At 41.6% G+C, this 19,894-nt stretch overlaps 1 protein-coding gene across 1 annotated transcript in view; it reads right to left on the bottom strand.

The window, feature by feature from the left end:
• Positions 1–19,894, bottom strand: part of LOC119978169 (ankyrin repeat and SAM domain-containing protein 1A-like) — a 581,433-nt gene that overhangs the window by 18,084 nt on the left and 543,455 nt on the right. The window contains 3 exon segments of the mRNA XM_038819603.1: positions 1,910–1,996; positions 2,088–2,159; positions 3,664–3,789. Of these exon segments, the coding sequence (XP_038675531.1) occupies positions 1,910–1,996; positions 2,088–2,159; positions 3,664–3,789 (285 nt within the window).

Here is a 19,894-nt window from a genome sequence, read left to right as displayed (position 1 = left end):
ACCTAGCAAGATTAACATTATAATTTAATATGCTGCACTATTGCACCTGCACTACACTGGACTATGTATGGCAAGCGGCATTCATTTTTTTATTGCTGCAGAAACATGAGTATGGTTAAAATGGACTTTGATTTGTTTTGTGCAAAGTGCAAAGACAATTTAAGGGCAACATCTGCCTGCATTAAGGTTTTTCTTGCTGCTCAATATCTCTTTACTGCAAAGCATTTAAGCCTACATAAATGGCCCCTTTCACCGTGACTGCCTCTGCTATCAATATATATATTTGTTACATTGGCACAGAAGTGAAAATTTTACACTGTCAGCAGTAATATGTATCTCGGAGACAGTAGAACTAATGGGGTGATATGACAAACCTCAACTGGCAGCCTGATAAATAAAAGATAGTCTGGACCAAGAGCTGCAAAGACAATTTGAAACAACAATGTCAGCAGAAACCAGACATCTGTAGCCTACACTCAATGAGGAGATATTCCCAACTTTATAGATCTGACAGAAACAAGAGAAGTACCATTGAGAGGAATTTAAAGTTGGTTTGATGGTGAGTTTCTGCTGGGATAATGCAGAGAAATATTTCGAGAACACTTTAAAATTTGTTCCTACACTACTGCTTTATGTAATGAACTACATGGTTTAATATAGGTAGACAGTGTTATTGCTTTAAGCTATTTTTATTCATCTTTCCAGGAATGTTTTATTTTACAAGAAAAATAACTATCTCACACTTGAAAGTATGACACTGGAAATGGAGCATCTGCAAAACTTAATAGCAATACTCACAATCTTATAGAAAAGAAAGCGAAACACTTTCTGCTGCACTTGTTAAATTGGCTGCGCCGAAGAGAAAGACCCAGAAAATATTTAGCTTAACTACAGCTCCACTGTAACCACTCCAGATCCAAGACCATCCTGAATAATCTACTAGGTTTCAGCTAGTAAGGATAAAAAGACACCCAAAGCAAAATAAGAACATCTGGTAATTTACCTAGGGAGGAGAGAATACATGCAGCCAAAACCAAGCACTTAGTGCAGATGTGGACATAGATCCATGCAATGATTTGGCACTGGGTCATTATTGTGTACTTTCAACAGAACAGGCAGCAGAAGTAGATCCTTAACAGGGATGCATGCATCCAAGTATGAAAAAGATAATTTTCAATGTACAGAACCCATTGGGAAAGAGACATATGTAGGTTACAGAAATGCATTGGTCTCAACAGTGTTGCATTTTACCGTAGGCAAATTAAAATTTGGTTTTGCATTTTTTGTGTTACATTTTCAGAATTTTAGACAGATAAACGCACAAGAAAATACTAAATTAACCTGGAAACACTGCTCTCCCCATAACTGGACTAATTTGTATTCTATGCAAAACTTAAAATTGTTAATGGACAGTAGGGAAGAGAGAAGAGCTCTTATTTCTAGGTCTTTTGCCCATAATTTTAGTCCACAATAACTTACAGTACAAAACTAAATGGTAGAAGATATTAGGTCAAGCCAAGCAAGTTTGAAATATGCGTTCAATAAGTAAATAGTGCGTTTGACAATATTATTAAATGTCAATAGGACAGGTGGGGAATTGAATGAACCCACTGGCAGATTAAGCTGTTACCAATAATAAACAAGCATTTTGGTAGACTCGACAGCTCAGATTTCATGTTTTACATACATCAGAGCGACATCTGGCATTTGGTCAAATAGGAAAAGTCAAAGGAAAATAGGATATTTATTGCATTTAAGGCATAAAATATATAGAATATAACCCAATACAAAACAAATGTAAAGTCTAATTTTCATTTTTCTGCATCCTATGAATATTAACTAAAAATTCAATTAAAGGCAGGTTACAAAATACAACAAAAAAATAATGACTTAACAATTCTACAAATACCTTGTTGAAGGCATCAATGAATTTTACACCTTTGTATGTGATGGACAGGAAAATAGTTGGAATCTTTTTCATTTGTTCTGTGGATTTCTAGACAAGAGCACAAGGGAAACATTAAAGACTCAAGCTTGGTTTAGTCCAAAATACTGCCACTATTCTATTGTGAACAATAGATACAAACCCTCATTTTCGCACAAGCATCCTGCGTTGATTCAGTCCCCTTCAGTTCTTTAACCAGCATGGAACCCAAGTACTGCAACAAATTGAAACAGTTATTCACAACATTCCTCTTGGTAGAGAAGTGACTAAGGAGTCACATGCCTTTTAATATTAATCGTTGCAAAATTACACCAGATGAAAAGCCAAGCAGCTGTCAACCTGGGGAAGTTTCCAACAGCAGCTGTCCTCATAATGCCACCTTTAAAAGTACTTTGCCAAGTAAAGTTCCAAAGTGACAGACTTAATACGTCCAAAGATGTGGTGAGGTGGATTGGGCATGCTAAATTGCCCCAGTTTCCAGAGATGTGCAGGTTAGGTGGAGTATGGAGTTACAGGGATAGTGCGGGGGAGTGGGCCTAGGTAGGGTGCTCTTCAGAGGGTCGTGCAGACCTATTAGGCCGAGTGGCCTTCTTCTGCACTCTAGGAATTCTAAACCATTCTAGGATAGTAGCTAAATATCACAGTATACTTTAGACTCCAGAAACCCATAAGCAATGTCACTGAAGATCAGTTACAACCAGGTTTTTCGGGAGAAGTATTTTTAGTTCGCTGAATTACAAGTTACACAAGATCGGCAACAAATAAACTAAGAGGATAGCTTTGTTTGGAAGAAAGGTTGTTGAATTAGAGACAGAAATGCTTCTTTTCAGGAGGACAAGAGGGTTTTGATGACACTTATGTGCGAAATGCAACTATTCACAAGTGGGCGGCACAGTGGCACAGTAGTTAACACTGCTGCCTCACAACGCCAGGGACCCGGGTTCAATTCCAGCCTCGGGTCACTGTCTGTGTGGATTTTGTACATTCTCCCTGTGTCTGTGGGTTTCCTCTCGGTGCTCCGGTTTCCGCCCACAGTCCAAAGATGTGCAGGTTAGCTGGATTAGCCATTCTGAATTGCCGCTTAGCATTCAAAAAGATGTGCAGGTTAGGTTAAAGAGTTATTGGGATAGGGCAGGGCAGTGAGCTTGGATCAGTGCAGACTTGATGGGCCAAATGGCCTCTTTCTGCATTGTAGGGATTGTATGATTTGAAATGAAGCATGCTACTTTCTTTCTTTTTTTAAATTTAGAGTACCCGATTATTTTTTCCAATTAAGGGGCAATTTAGCGTGGCCAGTCCGCCTATCCTGCACAACTTTGGGTTGTGGGGTCCACACAGACACGGGGAGAACGTGCAAACTCCACACGGACAATGACCCAGGGCCGGGATTCGAACCCAGGTCCTCAGCGCCGTAGGCAGCAATGTTAACTACTGTGCCACCGTGCTGCCCTGCATGCTACTTTCTTTAGGCTGAAAAATCACTGATAAGGGGCTAGCCTGGAAGGAATATGGTAAGGTTAATTGGAAAAGCAGCAGCAACAACATCCAGTGGGTAGTTGACCCAAGCTTCTTCATTCATTGTACCCCATGCACTTTGGAGCTTATAGTGCTTCAGATAGGTGGCAATGCTTTTTCAGAAATATGCCACACCAAACATGTTAAACATTTTGTGTATTGAGTATATGACTAAATTGCTAATTCAAGTACTGTATACTCACGTTCGCCTCATAGCCACAGGATTCAAAGATCAGTTTCTCTGGCTGGTGTTGCCAGTTCTGAACAGGAGCATATGGTGTTGCTAAACTTGGTGGCCGAAGTGTTAATCTCGACTCACGCCGGTCTTCCTGGGGAAGCAAAAGAACAAGACTTGTTGGTACAAAATACCTGTCATCGCGTAAGGATTATTGATGGCACCTATATAAGCATATTTACATATTTATATAAAACGCACAGCTGTCTCAGATTAGAGCCATAGATGCCAATAAATCTTTAGGGAAGAAAGCCAATCACTGCCTATTTATCACAATCTGCAAAGAAAGTATCCTCTAAATGACTTTTGCTTGTCCGCAATGAGGGCTGATACCTAACTAACCTCAGAATATACTTATTTACAGTGATTAGACAGTGCGACCTTAAATGAACAAACAAGCGAACACTTGAGCAACAGATTAAACTTGTATGGTGCTATCTTTATAAAGCTGCGTATACTTCAACTTTGACAAATTATAGCATTTGTTCCACATTATCATCTGGAGGTCAGATCACACAAAATCCATTTTCAAGAATTGTCGATATAGGCCGAGCGAATCCGCCCCACTGCCGCTGCTAGTGAGGATGGCGAATTTGGCGCTCAGCCAAATCTTCCATTTACTGCAGTAGGACTGGAGAATCCCACTGCTGTGAATGGATGGAGAATCCCACCCATATTCTTGGTGAATTTGTCACAATTTTAAATGAACAAATCTTAATGACAGGTCTCCTGTTGTTGCACAATAGTGTGAAGTGGGAATAAACTCATGGTGAAATACATTTTCTCCCACATCACTCTAGCTTATCATATCTTGCTGTACTTTCTGTCCACCCTCTAATTTAAAACAGACATGCAGGATTGTGTTAGATTGCACTGAAAATTCTAAGATTTGTACAGCACTATATGAGTAACCTAAACAATGAAAATGTTTTCAGTGTTTGGAAAAGTCAAAGATACATTTCAGATGAAATTCGCAGATCATTTAAAAAATACTGACGATGAAAAAGTTTGCATTTTTCACAGACAAAGTGACCCATTGAACGACTGATTTTCAACGATGATGTCTGAGGTTTATAGTGTGTGCAGTGGAGCTCATAACAGCTGCAAATTATGGCAAGCATCTGATGAATAATTAAACATCCAAAAACGACCAATTACTTAAGCCAGAAATAAAAACTGTACTGCAAATTACAGCTGAAACAGCAATACAAGGCTGTATAAGAATGAGAAAGTCCATTGTCATCAGAAAATGTCACCCATGTGGCTTCAGGAAGAACCAGCTGTAGCTGTGTCTGGAATTTAAATGATATTGATTTGAAAATCTTTTGCAGAGGATTACGATGTTAAATTTACATGGATGTTAAATTTCGATTTACTTCATCAATCAATAGGCAAAACAAAATATTTCAATCATATCGTGTTACAATTTATTTGTAGTCATCATGACAATTGTTTTTGTACACATATGAATAAAGCAAAAAAGCCTAATTTATCCTTTATTATTTAAGCTCCCTTTATTTTAGAGTGAATATATTGATAAATTATACATATGCAGCATTAACAGAGTTTAATTAATTTATTAACTATTCCTTGTAAATGGTTGTAAGTGCCACATTCATTTCTCTGGTACTGAGAAAATGTTACTCATTTGAAACCGCACTTTTGTGAAGGAGACCCATGGTATCCACAGTACAATTTTGATCTTTAAAATTCTCAGGCTTATCACCATCATTACCTCATACAAGGTAATGGTGTGGGCTTAAGCTTAAGTAGGGTGCTCTTTCCAAGGGCTGGTGTAGACTCGATGGGCTGAATGGCCTCCTTCTGCACTGTAAATTCTATGATTCTTATCCAACTCGATAATAAGATGCACTGCACTCTTAGCTGTTCTCGTCCATCTCCTCTGCCATTCTAGTACATCTCCTCTACAACCTTTCTAAAGCTTTGGCATCCTCCTAAAATGTGGTGGCCACAATTAGACACAAAACTCTCAAGGCCTAAACAGTATTTTAGAAACGTGTTGCATAACTTCTTACCTTTTGTACTCTATACCTTGGTATAAACTTTATGATCTCAGTATCTTTTTCACAACCTCTCCTAGTGTCCTGCATTTTCATTGATTTAAGTATGTACAGCTGCTCCATCTGCCCACTTTAAAATTCTACCTATCAATTAATATCGGGTGCAATTCTCCCAAATGGGAACAAAGTCCCCTAGCGAATGTTGGATAAAAGGTCTGAACTCACCATTGTAGCGAGAGATCAGGATGCCTTTCTTAAAAGGCATTCCAAACTTCGAATACCCCAAAAGAAACACCGAGCTCTTCCACCCCAGTCCAAACGCAATAAGTGAGGGTCCCCCGTAGTGATCACTGTATATCAATATACATGATCAATGTATGTAAAACTAGTACAGTCAATTCAACATTATGGGCGGGATTCTCCGACCACCCGCCAGGCCGGAGAGTTGCCAGGGGGCGACGTGAACCCCGTGATGAGCCGAGTGGCCGCCCGTTTTCGGCGTGTCTTGCTGGCGTACAATACACCAGGTCTGTACCAGCGGGACCTGGCTCTGTGGGCGGCCTGCGAAGTCCCTTGGGGAGTGGGGGGGGGGGGGGGGGGTTCTGGCCCCGAGGGGGGATCCCCACGGTGGTCTGGCCCGCGTTCAGGGCCCACCGATCTGCGGGAATGGAAAAGAACCCCCCTGCGCATGCGCTGGGATGACGTCAGTACACACTGGCGCTCCCGTGCATGCGCCAACTCGCGCCAGCTGGCGGAGGCCCTTCGGCACCTGTTGGCGCGGCGCCACGCCCTTCGGTGCCAGCTGGTGTGGCGCCAACCCCGCCGTCGCCGGCCTAGCCCCTGAAGATGCAGAGGATTCCGCACCTTCCGGGTGGCCCGACGCTGGAGTGGTTCACGCCACTCCTCGTGCCGGTACGGCCTGCCCCGCCGGGTAGGGGAGAATCCCGCCCTAGATGTCTCACTATCAGGTGATATAAAAGGACTTTCCCGCTCTTTCTAAGAGTGTGCATCAAGACAAGACATAGAATTGCTAGAGAGAGAAGTTATGTTATTTCATTATTATATTGCATAGTTAGTTAGTTATTTTTACTATATTTTATTTTGTTTGCTCGTTGAGTATTATGTAAAAAGAACTCACAAATATAATTTATATTACTCAATACCTTAGTTCATCTTTATAAGAAGACTACTCTTCATTTCATCAACTCGGCTGGTTGAAAAGAGTAATATACAATATTACACAAGTAATATAACATGGTACCAGAGTGTTTTAGGCTTTTAAGACAGACTATTAAAACTTTAGAACAAAAAAGAAGAAAAACCGGACTCAACTATTTAACTGCAGAAGTCATCGCAACATCGGAATCTTCGATGAAAAATATTTTGATGGACCAAATTCAAACACCCAAACATATAAAGATCACTGGTATTCTTAATTTGAATTGGAAGTTTTTCAAACAACAGTTCCAGCTCTATTTAGAAGATAGTGATTTAAATGCTGCGTCAGATGCCAGAAGAATTGCTTTACTTCTGCCCCTAGCAGGAGAGCAAACAATCAAAATTTTCAATTAATTTAATTTTGCTGCTGGTGAGGATAAATCAAAGTTTGATCAAGTAATAGCGAAGTTCGAAGAACATTGAAAAATGCTAACTGATGGAATTTTAGAAAGATTCAAATTTCATGAAAGAGTTCAAAAAAGTTGGTGAACCAGTGAATAACAGATCTGAAAATTCTCGCCAATTCCTGCAAATTGTCAATGCTGCGTGATTCTAAGATTCGTGATCAGGTAAGTTTGGAATAAGAAATGAAAGTTTAAGGCAAGAACCTTTAAGGCAAGATGATTTAACACTAAAATAACAATGGAAAAGTGTTTATATCGCAAACAATCAAAGAATCAGTATAATTAATACCGAGAAAATAAACGTGAAATGGCGCGAACAATCACCACGAGGTAGAGGCAGTGTTGAAAGTGAAGAAGTTGGACGTTTTGAACGGCAGCATCTTGCGTGCGTGCACTCTAACCAGTACGCACATGCACACATCCAGAAAAGATGCAAACCGGCAAAATACCATTCTGCGCATGCACGAGACGCTGCGCATGCACAGTTGAAAAAAGAACGCACTCTGAAAGAAAATTCAGCACCAAATGACGATCGTCCAAGGTCTCTGAGGTGAAGGGTTGAATCCCAAAGCCTCAGGTAAACTTAGAAACTGCAATTTAGAGTAAGACTTACTGCCTCACTCCGACATGCAGATTTGCCTAAAACGTGATCCCACCCATGGTGGGCAGCATTCACCACGCAACGTCTCGCGAGACTGCGTTGAATCTCGTGAGGCGTTGTGAGCTGGGTAGCCGGGAACGGGATCTCGCGGCTTTAAACGGCCATGCTGCACTGCGGCGAGCTGCTTTTCCGCCGCAGTATGGCTGTAGGATTGTGCCCAATGTCTTTCCTCATCTAGAACTTGAGTGAACAGGATAAGCAAATTTGCACCCTTGTTAAGGGCAATTTAGGATGGGCAATGAATGCTGGCCTAGCCAGTGAAGCCCTCGTCCCTTGAATTAATTTTAAAAACCAGAGTGAAGGATTAGGAGACAGAAGCACAAGGACTGAATGCAAAATGTGTAAATGAGAGCAGATGGATTCAATGTCAAATCAGGTACAGAAGGATAAATAAATAGAGGGACAGAACGATTGAATTGAGAGTGTAAACAGAGCAAAAGTAAAAACTTACACATTTTAAATTTTGAATTTTAAAAATCAATCAATACCTGAAGGAACAAACCTCACACTTGTGCAAAAGAGGTTGATTGACAATATTAAATCATTAAAGCGCACTTTCATGTGAAATGACAAAACAACTTTCTGGTGCAAGTTTTGTTCATGTCTACCACACAAGTTCACACCATTCAACACACTTCAAATGGTGAGGCAGACAGTGTGATGCTATTTTCACAAAGTTAAAGGCGAAGAAATGCAACAACATTTGGATACTCACATTTAACTGCTCATTTTCCCCCTTGTCTGAAATGGTTGTACATTTTACATCTAAATAATGGAGAACCACCAATAGCTTCACTGTTATTTTGACTGCAACTTCTGGTCCAATGTTGGCGCTGAACTGTGAGAAGGTGAAACCAAAGAATTCTCTGCCTTTCAACCTAACTGCTGATGATCATCTAATGCAATTTAATCCATGACAGATACTGTTCCTTAAAAAGTCCAGTTAAATTACCTCTGTCTGCAAATATAGTTTGCAGGCTGTCAATAAAGTCCTCTTCTGGTGCAATCTCAATTACAAGGTATCGTTCTATTCTTCCTCCAGAAACTAAATGTAGTATGATTCAATAGAATTTGGAGAATCGAATCAAAACACAGTGGTGTCACAATGCAAGGAACCAAAATCTTGATCGAAACAAAATGCTGACAAAACACTAAATTATATTATTAATTTCTATAGTTAAGATAGTAAAACACCTCTTTTATCTGGAACATCTGTTTCATATGGGGTGACTTGATGAAATGGTGTTCATTAGATCATAACAAATATGAGCAGGAGTACATTGTTCAGTCAACCGAGCCTGCTCTGTCATTCAGTAAGATCATGGCTAATATGATTGTGACCGTAACTCTATTTTCTTTGCCTGCTTCCCAAAGCCCTAGACTCTCCTGTCGATCAAAAAATCCATCTAACTCAGCCTTGAATTTATTCAATGACCCAGCCTCCACTGCCTTCTGGGATAGAGAATTCCAAAGATTCACTTTCCTTTGAGAGAAAAAATTCCTCTTCAACTCCATTATAAATGATAGACCCCATATTTTTAAACTGCGCCCCCAGTTCTAGATCCTTCACGAAAGGAAATGTTCTCCCAGAATCTCTACCCGTCAAGCCCCCATAGAATCTTATACATTCCAATAAGATCACCTCTCAATTCTTCTAACTCCAAAAAGTATAGGCACAACCTCTTCAACTTTTCCTCTAAGACAACCTCTTCATCCAGAAACAGCTCCGTGAAACTACTCTAAGCCACATCTAATGCAAGTATATTCCCCCTTAAGGAGGCAAAAAGTGTTCACTGCACTGCTTTAGCAAGACTTCTCTAATTGTATTTATTTATTTGTTTGTTCATGTGACGTGGGCATCACAGGCTGTGCCAGCAATTATTGCCCATCCCTAATTGCCCTTGAAGGGGCAGTTCAGAGTCAACCGCATTGCTGTGTGGGTCTGGAGTCACATGTAGGCCAGACTGGTTCCTTCCCTAAAGAACATTCGTGAACCAGATGGGTTTTTATGACAATTAACAATGGTTTCATGTTCATCATTAGACTTACAATTCCATATTTTTATTGAATTCAAATTTTCACCATCTGTAGTGGCGAGGTTTGAATCTGGGTCTCCAAAGCATTATTCTGGGTCTCTGGTTTACTAGTCCAGTGACAATATCACTACGCCACTGCCTCCCATTTCTCAATGAAGGCCAACATTCCATTTGTCTTCCTAATCATTTGCTACACCTGCAGGCTAATGTTTTGTGATTCATATGCAAGAACACCCATATCCCTCTTACTGCAGCACTTGTGTCATCTCTCTCCACTTAACTAACATTCAGCGTTTCCATTCTTCACACCAAACGGACAACCTAACATTTTCTGATATCAACCCAATTTCTGCCCATTCACTTAATGTATCTATATCCCTTTGAAGAATTCTTTGTATCCTCCTCACAACTGCTTTCCTACCTATATTTGTAGCAACAGCAAATTTGACTATCTACAGACTATGGCAACACTAGGTTTTTATCCTTACCCCCAATGCTATGAGCTTTATCTTAGCAGGAAACCATTATGTGGCACCTTTATCAAATGTCTTTGGAAATCCAAGTATACTAAATCTACTGGTTCTTACCTACCCTGCTTTGCTACACCCTCAAGGATTTTAATAAATTTGTTAAACACAATTTCCCTTTCACAAAAACCATGATGGCTCTGCCTGAAGGTATTATGATTTTCTAAATATCCTGTTACTACATCCTTAATAGTGGATTCTAGAATTTTACCAGTGACAGATTTAAAAAAAAATTAATTTAGAGTACCAAATTATTTTTTGTTCCAATTAAGGGACAATTTAGTGTGGGAAATTCGCCAATAACAAGCACATCTTTGGCTTGTGGGGGTGAAACCCACACAGATATGGAGAGAATGTACAAACTCCACACAGACAGTGACCCGGGACCGGGATCGAACCTGGGTTCCTCAGCACCACAGGCGTAAGTGCTAACCCACTGCACCACCAATGACAGATATTAGACTAAATAGCCTATTGTTTCCCTGCTTTCTAACTCCCTCCCTTTTTTAAAAATAGTGCTGTTACATTAGCGGTTTCCTGTCTGGCGGAACCTTTACAGAATCAAGGGAATTTTGAAAGATTACAGCAAATGCACCCAGGAGCCTTGCAACCACTTATTTTCAGATCCTAAGATTCAGGCCATTAGGTTCAGGGGACTTGGCATCCTTTAGTCCCATTATTCCCTAGCGATCATGATTGTCCAAAAACCGTCATATTGGGCTCAAAATATTGGGCAGAATTCTCCCAAGCTCCCTGCTGTCAGGTTCAATGTTGGGCATAGTGGGAGACCAAGAAATTGGTTTCACACAGGCATGAATTTACAGCGGGATCTTCTGCTGCTGCCCTTTATAATGGTTTAGAAACCCACCAGAGGCCAGTGGGAAACTCATTTGCACCCCATTAATGAAAGTCTAACCCCCCATGCCAGATTGTGTAATGACGGTGGGAAACACATCTGGAATGATGTGGTGTGCAGATTTTGGGACTCACCTGAAAATACCTGGGCTGCCTCTGGAATTCAGGGTGGAAGCCACCCAGACCCCTGGACCCTTTTACACCACAGCAATGGGCCTGGGTGCATTTGCTGGCGAACCTTCCAGATTAGATGTCCAGAGGAGGTCCATCTTCCAACCTCAAGAATGTTCCTGGAGGTCCTTCTTCATTTTCAGGAGGTCCACCTTATTTCTGCATTAGTAGTTCATTGATGTTGGCCGCCTTTTCAATAAGGCACCCGGACAGATTATTCGCAATTCAAGCCCGCCCAACCACTCAATACAGTGTGAAACATCCTGCTGAATAATTAATTAGATCGGGGCTGGATAATTGGCATGTTTTCCTGCCAGCCTCTGCAGCGGAAAATACTCCATGTTCCTGCCCCCGCCACGCATTTAGTCTAAAAGTAGGAGAATTTCACTCCTAACCTTGTTTCTTACCACAGATGCTGCCAGACAGATCTGCTGAGTTTTTTCAGCACAGTTTGCTTTTGTTTCAGATCCCCAGCATTTAACTTTTATTATATGATTGTTTAAATTCCTGTTTCCCTTTAGAATCTTGATTTTATATTATTCTTAGGGTGCTTTGTGTCTTCTACTGTGAATCACTGAATTCCTATAGTACAGAAGGAGGCTATTTGGCCCATTGAGTCTGCACTGATCCTCTGAAAGAGCATCCTATATACCTGCCCTATCCCCATAACCCCACCTAACCTGCACACCCTGGACTGTGGGAGGAAATCCAAGCAGTTATGGGGAGAAAGTGAAAACTCCACACAGTCAAGCACCCAAGCTAGAATTGAACCCGGGTCCTGACACCTATAGGTGGCAGTGTTAACTACTGTGCCACTGTGCCGCCCTAAGAAAGATAAACATTTTTGTTCAAAGCCTTACAGCATTTCTTTGTTTCACATTATTAATTCTCAGTCTCACCCTCTAAGGGACCAATGCTACTCTCTTTTCCAAATACTTGTTAAGCTATTGTCTGTTTTCACATTTCTTGCTAGCTTATTTTCATATTCCAATTTCTCCCTTATTATTTTTAGTCATCCTTTGTGGAGTTCTAAAATTTTCCCGATTGTCTGTGTTACTCAGAATGGATACTGCGCTACTAACTCTTGTAGCACTGTACATCTTTTCCTTCACATTGATACCATCCTTACTTCTTTAACTTCCTTCACCATCCATGGATGATGCATCCCTCTTGTAGCGTCCAACTTTTTTATTGGAACATGTTTGTTGAGACTTATGATCTATCTCCTTAAATATTTGCCACTGCTTCTCTTAAACCCATTTTGTGTGAACAGCAGAAAAATGCAGGGTCAGCTATGTGATCTATATTCACCCGATCAATATATTTCAATTCTGCATGATCAAACAAAGAGAAAACCTGCATGAGATTCTTTAAGAGATTTAGTGTAATTGATCGGCACCCGTGTTTCCCAATCAATTACACTTTGGTCATAACTGTTTATGGGCTGCAACCAATGCAAAAGTAACATTTTTGAATCCAGTGAGAGTGAAATAAACACAGTTGAAGTGAACACTCAAGTAAAGTTTAGCAATGATGTCTTTTTCATGATGGCAGTTCAGCTCCGTCGTACACCACCATATGCTTATTTCCATGAATTTTCAATATTTACTAAATAAGTATAAAACAAAGACTTAAAAAGGCAAGAAAAAAATAAAAAAGGCATGCTAAAAAAATAAAAAAGGCATGTTAAGTTCATTTTTATTGAATTTCAAAAACAAGTATATCAAAATCTGTGAAGTCCCAATTTTTGTTCCCGTCTTACTGTTGGTTTTAAAAGGAACAGACATTGTGCAGTCACAAAACTTTAAAATGAGTAACCGAATAATGAAAATAAAATCTTAATTTTGCTTCTCGATATATAAACCTAGTCATATAAAAGAAGCGGAGAAAGTACCAAATCTTAGTCATTGAAAGCTTTGGTGAAATCTAAGGGAACTGTATAAACTTGCTAAAAGATAATTATGGCAATTCAATCACTATCCAGGTACTGTGATGAATAAAGGATGCTATCTCTTAAAATCTAGTATTGATTTATCAACGCAGTTTGACATTTATGGTTTATGAAGCACATTTTATTCTATGATTAATGACACCACCATTATCCTACAACCTTTTCCAAGGACAGAATGAAAAATGTTCCCCACATTACAACTACTTACTACCCAACTGGTCTATGGCCATGGGGGCTTTAGTCTTTTAAAAATTTTGATCCCTTTACCTTAATGTGCATATTCTGTATTTTTGTGTTTTTATTGATGCATGGAATAAATCAAAGATTAGATATTGAATTAAGCATACATTAAACAGTTCAAGTGCCAGCTAAAAGATATGAGCTGAGTTTTTCCAGCATTTTCTTTCTCATTTCAGACGTTGCATACACTCTCAGTTTCTTTTCTAAGGACTACTTCAGTCCATTTTGCTGGAAATAATTAAGCAGTGTACAGACCAAATGCTTAAATGAATAAAGTAGAGCACCAGCCTACAGCTTCAGATCATACAATTCAGTACCTTCGTTACTGTCAGGCAATTCATGCGTGAGTCAGTGCAAAATAGGACTCTGTGACCAGTATCAATTACATCAGCTTTAAATTATGCCGGCAATCAAAATTAAAACTTAATTGAAAATACAAGATGTTACCATACTCAATTTTGTCTTCTAAGTCCTTGAACATGCTATCACCTCTCAAAACGATGCTCATCTTTCTGCAACTTCTGAATTCCAGGTTTCTGTGCGTGCCATACTACACACTGTGTGAGACAATTGCTACCTACCAATGTTTACCCAGGGAGCACCAATGCTGGTATTGATCAAGTCATTAAGATCAATCATCAATGAAGCAGCAGAAGCATCATTCAATGAAGGCAGAACTTGCAACAAGAGATAGTTGAGACCTACTTGACAGAGATATCTGTCATTGATGCAAGCAGAAAGATTACATGAGACGCAATGTCAGCCCAAACACTGGGCTAAAACACTGCACAACCTGGAAGTAGCCATGATCGCCATGCAAAAGATACTGCTCAAATAAACATTGCAACAACTTATGTCACGAAATTCAAATTGCCTGTGACAATAGAAATCTAGAAGTTATGTATGAAGGGATCAAGAGGGCTTTTGTCTTACCATCACTGAAACTGCCCCCATGAAGTCGGCAGATGGTGAAGTACTCAGTGACAGAAGTAAACAGATGTCCTGCTGGGCTGAAAACGACAGTGAGCAACACTCCTATGAGACGGACATTTCCCAATCTGAACTTGACGCTCTCCTGCAGTTTCTGTTCATGGTTGATTTAGGTGAAGAACCCTCATCTCAAACTTAAGAAGGTCAGAGACTGTTAAGCAAACTGAAAGGCAACTGAAAGATAGAATCCAGCTGAACTGCTCAAATACGCTAAGTCTATTAGACCATCATTGCTGGGAAGTAGGCTCCATTTTCATAGAACGTGCATGATGCAAACCTCATCGTAATCTGCAAAAAAGGTGACAAAGGAGACCACAACTCAACAGGGGCATCTCACTCCTTAGCATCTTTTCTAGGCCACTACTTAAATGACTCCATCTATTTGCAGACCAAGTGTACCCGGCAGCACAGTGCAGTACTGTATCGGCAGATCTACTGTGGACATGACCTTCTCCTTATGCTAGCTACAAGAGAAGAGTGGAGAACAGGGAAAAACGCTTTACCTTACTTGAATGGATTTTCATTTCATTTCAACATGGATGACTTGCAACGAGGAAAGCAGATTAACAATTTCCATCTTTAGAAAGATAGCAAAAAATTCCAGCCACAAATGAGGCTGTTGAGCAGCAACTGTGAAAATATGCCATTAAAAGTCCAGTCACAACTCATTCAACAAAGTGTAACATTTCCTAAATGTTTACAGCAAGGCATGGAAGCTTTCATCAGTTCAGTGCTTTATATTGACTGCATTTTGGAGAGTGGGGGGCAGGGCACACCAGAGAATCATTGGCAGAAACGTCTGGATTTCTGTGTTTAATGGAGGATGTGCGGACTCCAGAAATTGCTGTTAATTTTCCGAGGAAAATAACCAACACTGATGGTTTCACTGTCATACTATGTCAAAATCCAAGTCATATATATTTTTTTAATTCACACGCAACAAATATTTGAGAACACTTTACCCCACAATGTTTGCCAACTCCCCTTTTCAATTTATTAGTGGCAACCAGTTGGATACCCATCTTAATGGACCTAATTTACACTCCCCCAAGGTGGGTTCTGAGATACGTGAGGAGTGCAAAAATAAATCAGAGAGCTCTCATTGGAACTATCAAAATTTTGACCTTACTGTAGATGGACTGACTGATCTGAAACAGCCATGCTCCATTTCTCAACTGGAAAGGCAACTGCCAAAAATCTCCCAGAAAAATTTCAACTTTCCCTGAAGAATCACGTCAATGAACTGCTGAATAATGGCATTAACATGTTTTTTTTATTTACTTGTTACTTACAAGGGAAAGAGAAGTGGAATCCTTAACCAACCATGGATTGAAATTGCTGGTAGTCATAGCATATGAACCTTGCAAGTAGTAGTAAAATAAATCATGAAGTCAGCACAATATTAAACAATTTTTAAAAATCTTTTCCTATAGAAATAACATTCAGTAAATTGCTGGCAATAAGGTCAGTAATAATGAAACATATAAACCTATGAAAGTAGTATTTGAATGTATAAATATTCAACTTTGGGGTGATGTTAAAGTGTTCTTGCGATAAGCTATTTAACATTAGTGTTCTCCATACATTATGGATCTTACTAGCTGTGCTATCAATGATTAATCACCATGATAAATCTAATCATTTATCATCTAACATTCAGCATCTTTAAAACCATGTGTTTCATTTTGCCTAGGAACAAATTTCAAATTATATGAATCTGAAAATATGGAATAAACATTTTTTTTAGCCTATTCCTGAGTACCTCCGTTTTCCTAGCTGAGGTCCGGAGCAAGAACCCTGGCTAACTTTTATCCCTCCCTACCCTGTGTTATGATCCCAGTTGATGTTAGAACTGGATGAGACGATCCCAGAATGGAACCCTGGCTAAAAAGACAGTGGGCGGGAGTCTCTGACCCCGGGGCTGGGTCGGAGAATCGGTGGGCCGGGCGCGCTTCATGCGACGCCGATTCTCCAGTGACCGGAGAATCAGCGGCCCTTGCTCTATGCGACCCCACTCGGCGATTCTCCGCCTGGGATGGGCCGAGTGGCCGCCAAGAAAGCCCGAATCCCGCCGGCGGCGTTCACATGTGGTCTTACCCAGTGGGACCTCGGCGTCCATCCTGCGGGGGGCAAATGGTGGGTGGGGGGGGGGGGATCCGACCCCAGAGGGGGGCACCGATCGGTGGGCCAGCCTATCCTGGTGGAGGCCTCTTTACTCCATGCCAGCCCCTGTAGCTCTCCGTCATGTTGCGTCGGGGCCGGCGCGGAGAAGGAAGCTAGTGCGCATGCGCGAGTTCGCACCGGCCGCAGCCTGCATGTGCAGACCCGCGGCGCCGGTTTGATGCAGTCTGGCAGCTGGAGCTGCGCGAGCCGGGCTCAGGATTGCTGCTCCTGGGTGCCTGTTGATGCCATCGTAAAATGCAATGGCGTTTACGATGGCGGTCAACACTTTTCACCCTTTGTTTCTCGATCTTGAACCCTATTTGTGACAGTATGCTGAGCCTTTGTCATCTTGTCAGCACTACTCACTTGAACCTTGACCATAGCTGCTTTTAAAGCTTTATCAGCAGCTGCTCCGATAGACTTTTGACATCTGGGCCGGGATTCTCCCCTACCCGGCGGGGCGGGTGGTCCCAGCTTGTTGGAGTGGCGTGAACCACTCCGGTGTCGGGGCCGCCCCAAAGGTGCGGAAGTCTCCGCACCTTTAGGGGCCAAGCCCTCACATTGAGGGACTAGGCCCGCGCCAGAGTGGTTTGCCGCTCCGCTGGCTGGCGTACACGGCCTTTGGCACCACGCCAGCCGGGGCTGAAAGGACTTCGCCGGCCGGCGTAAGTCCGCGCATGTGCGGAGCATCAGCGATCAGAGAATCCCGCCCAGTAACTTTTCTATTGATTTTTTAAATTGTGGAAGAACAGAGTCACGGGACTGCGAATTAGTACATCATAATCTACAATGGTTTCATTGAGACAAAGTCTCTTTTAAGCACACAAGATGACTGTGAACAAATACATTCTCTACTCTGAATCCCAAATGAATGTTTGTGGATGTCTCCTCAGAAACCCCCAAAATGATTGTCAGTGGGAATTTCCAAAATCATCTCTCAAAAACACACTTTAAAATCTTCTCTATTTACTACGCTTTCCCTTAGCGGGTTGTATTCCGAAAACCAGGTTACCAAATTGTTTACGTTTACCAAATGTCACTTTTACACAAAGCTTCAGATACACTTTTATCAGCGAATTCAGTCCAGGATTTTACATCAACCCCATTAGGATTTCTTTGTCTTGATTGCTGAGCAAAATGCTCAGAATTGCCCTAACTCTTGATTCCATACTGTTAAAATGGCATCAGATGGTAAATGCTTTACCTTTGGATTGGATTGGATTGGATTTGTTTATTGTCACGTGTACCGAGGTACAGTGAAAAGTATTTTTCTGCAAGCAGCTCAACAGATCATTCAGTACATGGAAGAAAAGGGAATTAAACAATTCAAGAAATACATGAGAATACATAATAGGGCAACACAAGATATACAATGTAACTACATAAGCATTGGCATCGGTTTGAAGCATACAGGATGTAGTGTTAATGTGGTCAGTCAATAAGAGGGTCATTTAGGAGTCTGGTGACAGTGGGGAAGAAGCTGTTTTGAGTCTGTTTGTGCGTGTTCTCAGACTTCTGAATCTCCTGCCCGATGGAAGAAGTTGGAAAAGTGAGTAAGCCGGGTGGGAGGGATCCTTGATTATGCTGCCCGCTTTCCCCCGGCAGCGGGAGGTGTAGATGGAATCAATGGATGGGAGGCAGGTTCGTGTGATGGACTGGGCGGTATTCACGACTCTCTGAAGTTCCTTGCGGTCCTGGGCTGCAAGGACGGCTGCTGTCCCACTTTAAATCTGGTTACTGCAATTGTCCCTTTAACTCAGCACACTTTATTTATCACATCACTCTTTCTGCTGCCGCTCCCCAGTGGTAGTACTGTAGGTTTGAGAGGGCTAGCCCCCCCATTGCACTTTGTTTTCTGTAGAACCTTCTTTGGGATCCTAGCATTCTTTCCCTCCCCTATACAAACGGCATGATTAATTTGTCCAACAAATTGAAAAAGGCCTTGGGGATATGGATCGGGATGGATCTAAGTAGGAAGAGGTACCTGGGCAGCACGTTCATTTTGATGTTTGCATTCTCCCCGCAAAGGAGAGTGGGAGTGTGTTCCATCTCTGCAGGTCCTTCTTTACTTCCTCTAATATAATAATAATCTTTATTATTGTCACAAGTAGGCTTACATTAACACCGCAATGAAGTTACTGTGAAAGTCCCCTAGTCGCCACACTTGCAGCGCCACTGAGGGAGAAATCACAATGTCCAATTTACCTAACAGCACGTCTTTCAGGACTTGTGGGAGGAAATCGGAGCACCCGGAGGAAACCCACACAGACACAGGGAGAACATGCAGACTCCGCACTGACAGTGACCCAAGTGGGAATCGAACCCAGGACCCTGGTGCTGTGAATCAACAGTACTAATCACTGTGCTACCGGGCCGCCCAATTGTCAAACTGATCAGGTTGCATTTGTAAACACCGTCTAGTGATGAGTGATTTGGATCCCCAGGTAGCGGAATTTGTGTTGCGCTTGTTTAAACAGCAATCCCATCACTGCTGTCCTCTAACTTGTGGGTTAACCGGAACGATCTTGCTTTTGCTCATGTCGAGTTTGTAGCCCGAGAAGGCACCAAACACTTTCAGGAGTGCGATGATTCCCTCTATGTTGCTTTGTGGGTCCGAGATGTAGAGGAGCAGGTCATCCGCATAGACCGAGACTCTGTGCTCTGTGCCTCCTCTTTCGATCTCCCTCCAGTTCTTTGCTGTTCTGAGTGTGATCGCTAGTAGTTCGATCGCTGGAACGAACAGCAACGGGGACAATGGGCATCCCTGCCTGGTGCCCTGTGCATCTGGCAGTACTGGGAGCTGGTGTTGTTTGTCCTTATGCTCGCCATGGGAGCGTTGTACAGGAGCTTCACCCAGGAGATGAACCCTATTTCAAGCCCGAACCGCTCCAGTACCTCTATGAGGTACTTCCACTCGACTCTGTCGAAGGCCTTTTCTGTGTCGAGGGAGACATTCACCTCA

This window comes from Scyliorhinus canicula, chromosome 15 (genome assembly GCF_902713615.1).
Source record: "Scyliorhinus canicula chromosome 15, sScyCan1.1, whole genome shotgun sequence".
NCBI lineage: Eukaryota > Metazoa > Chordata > Chondrichthyes > Carcharhiniformes > Scyliorhinidae > Scyliorhinus > Scyliorhinus canicula.
Note: the sequence above shows the minus strand (reverse complement) of the source record. Positions and strands in the feature narration are given on the sequence as shown.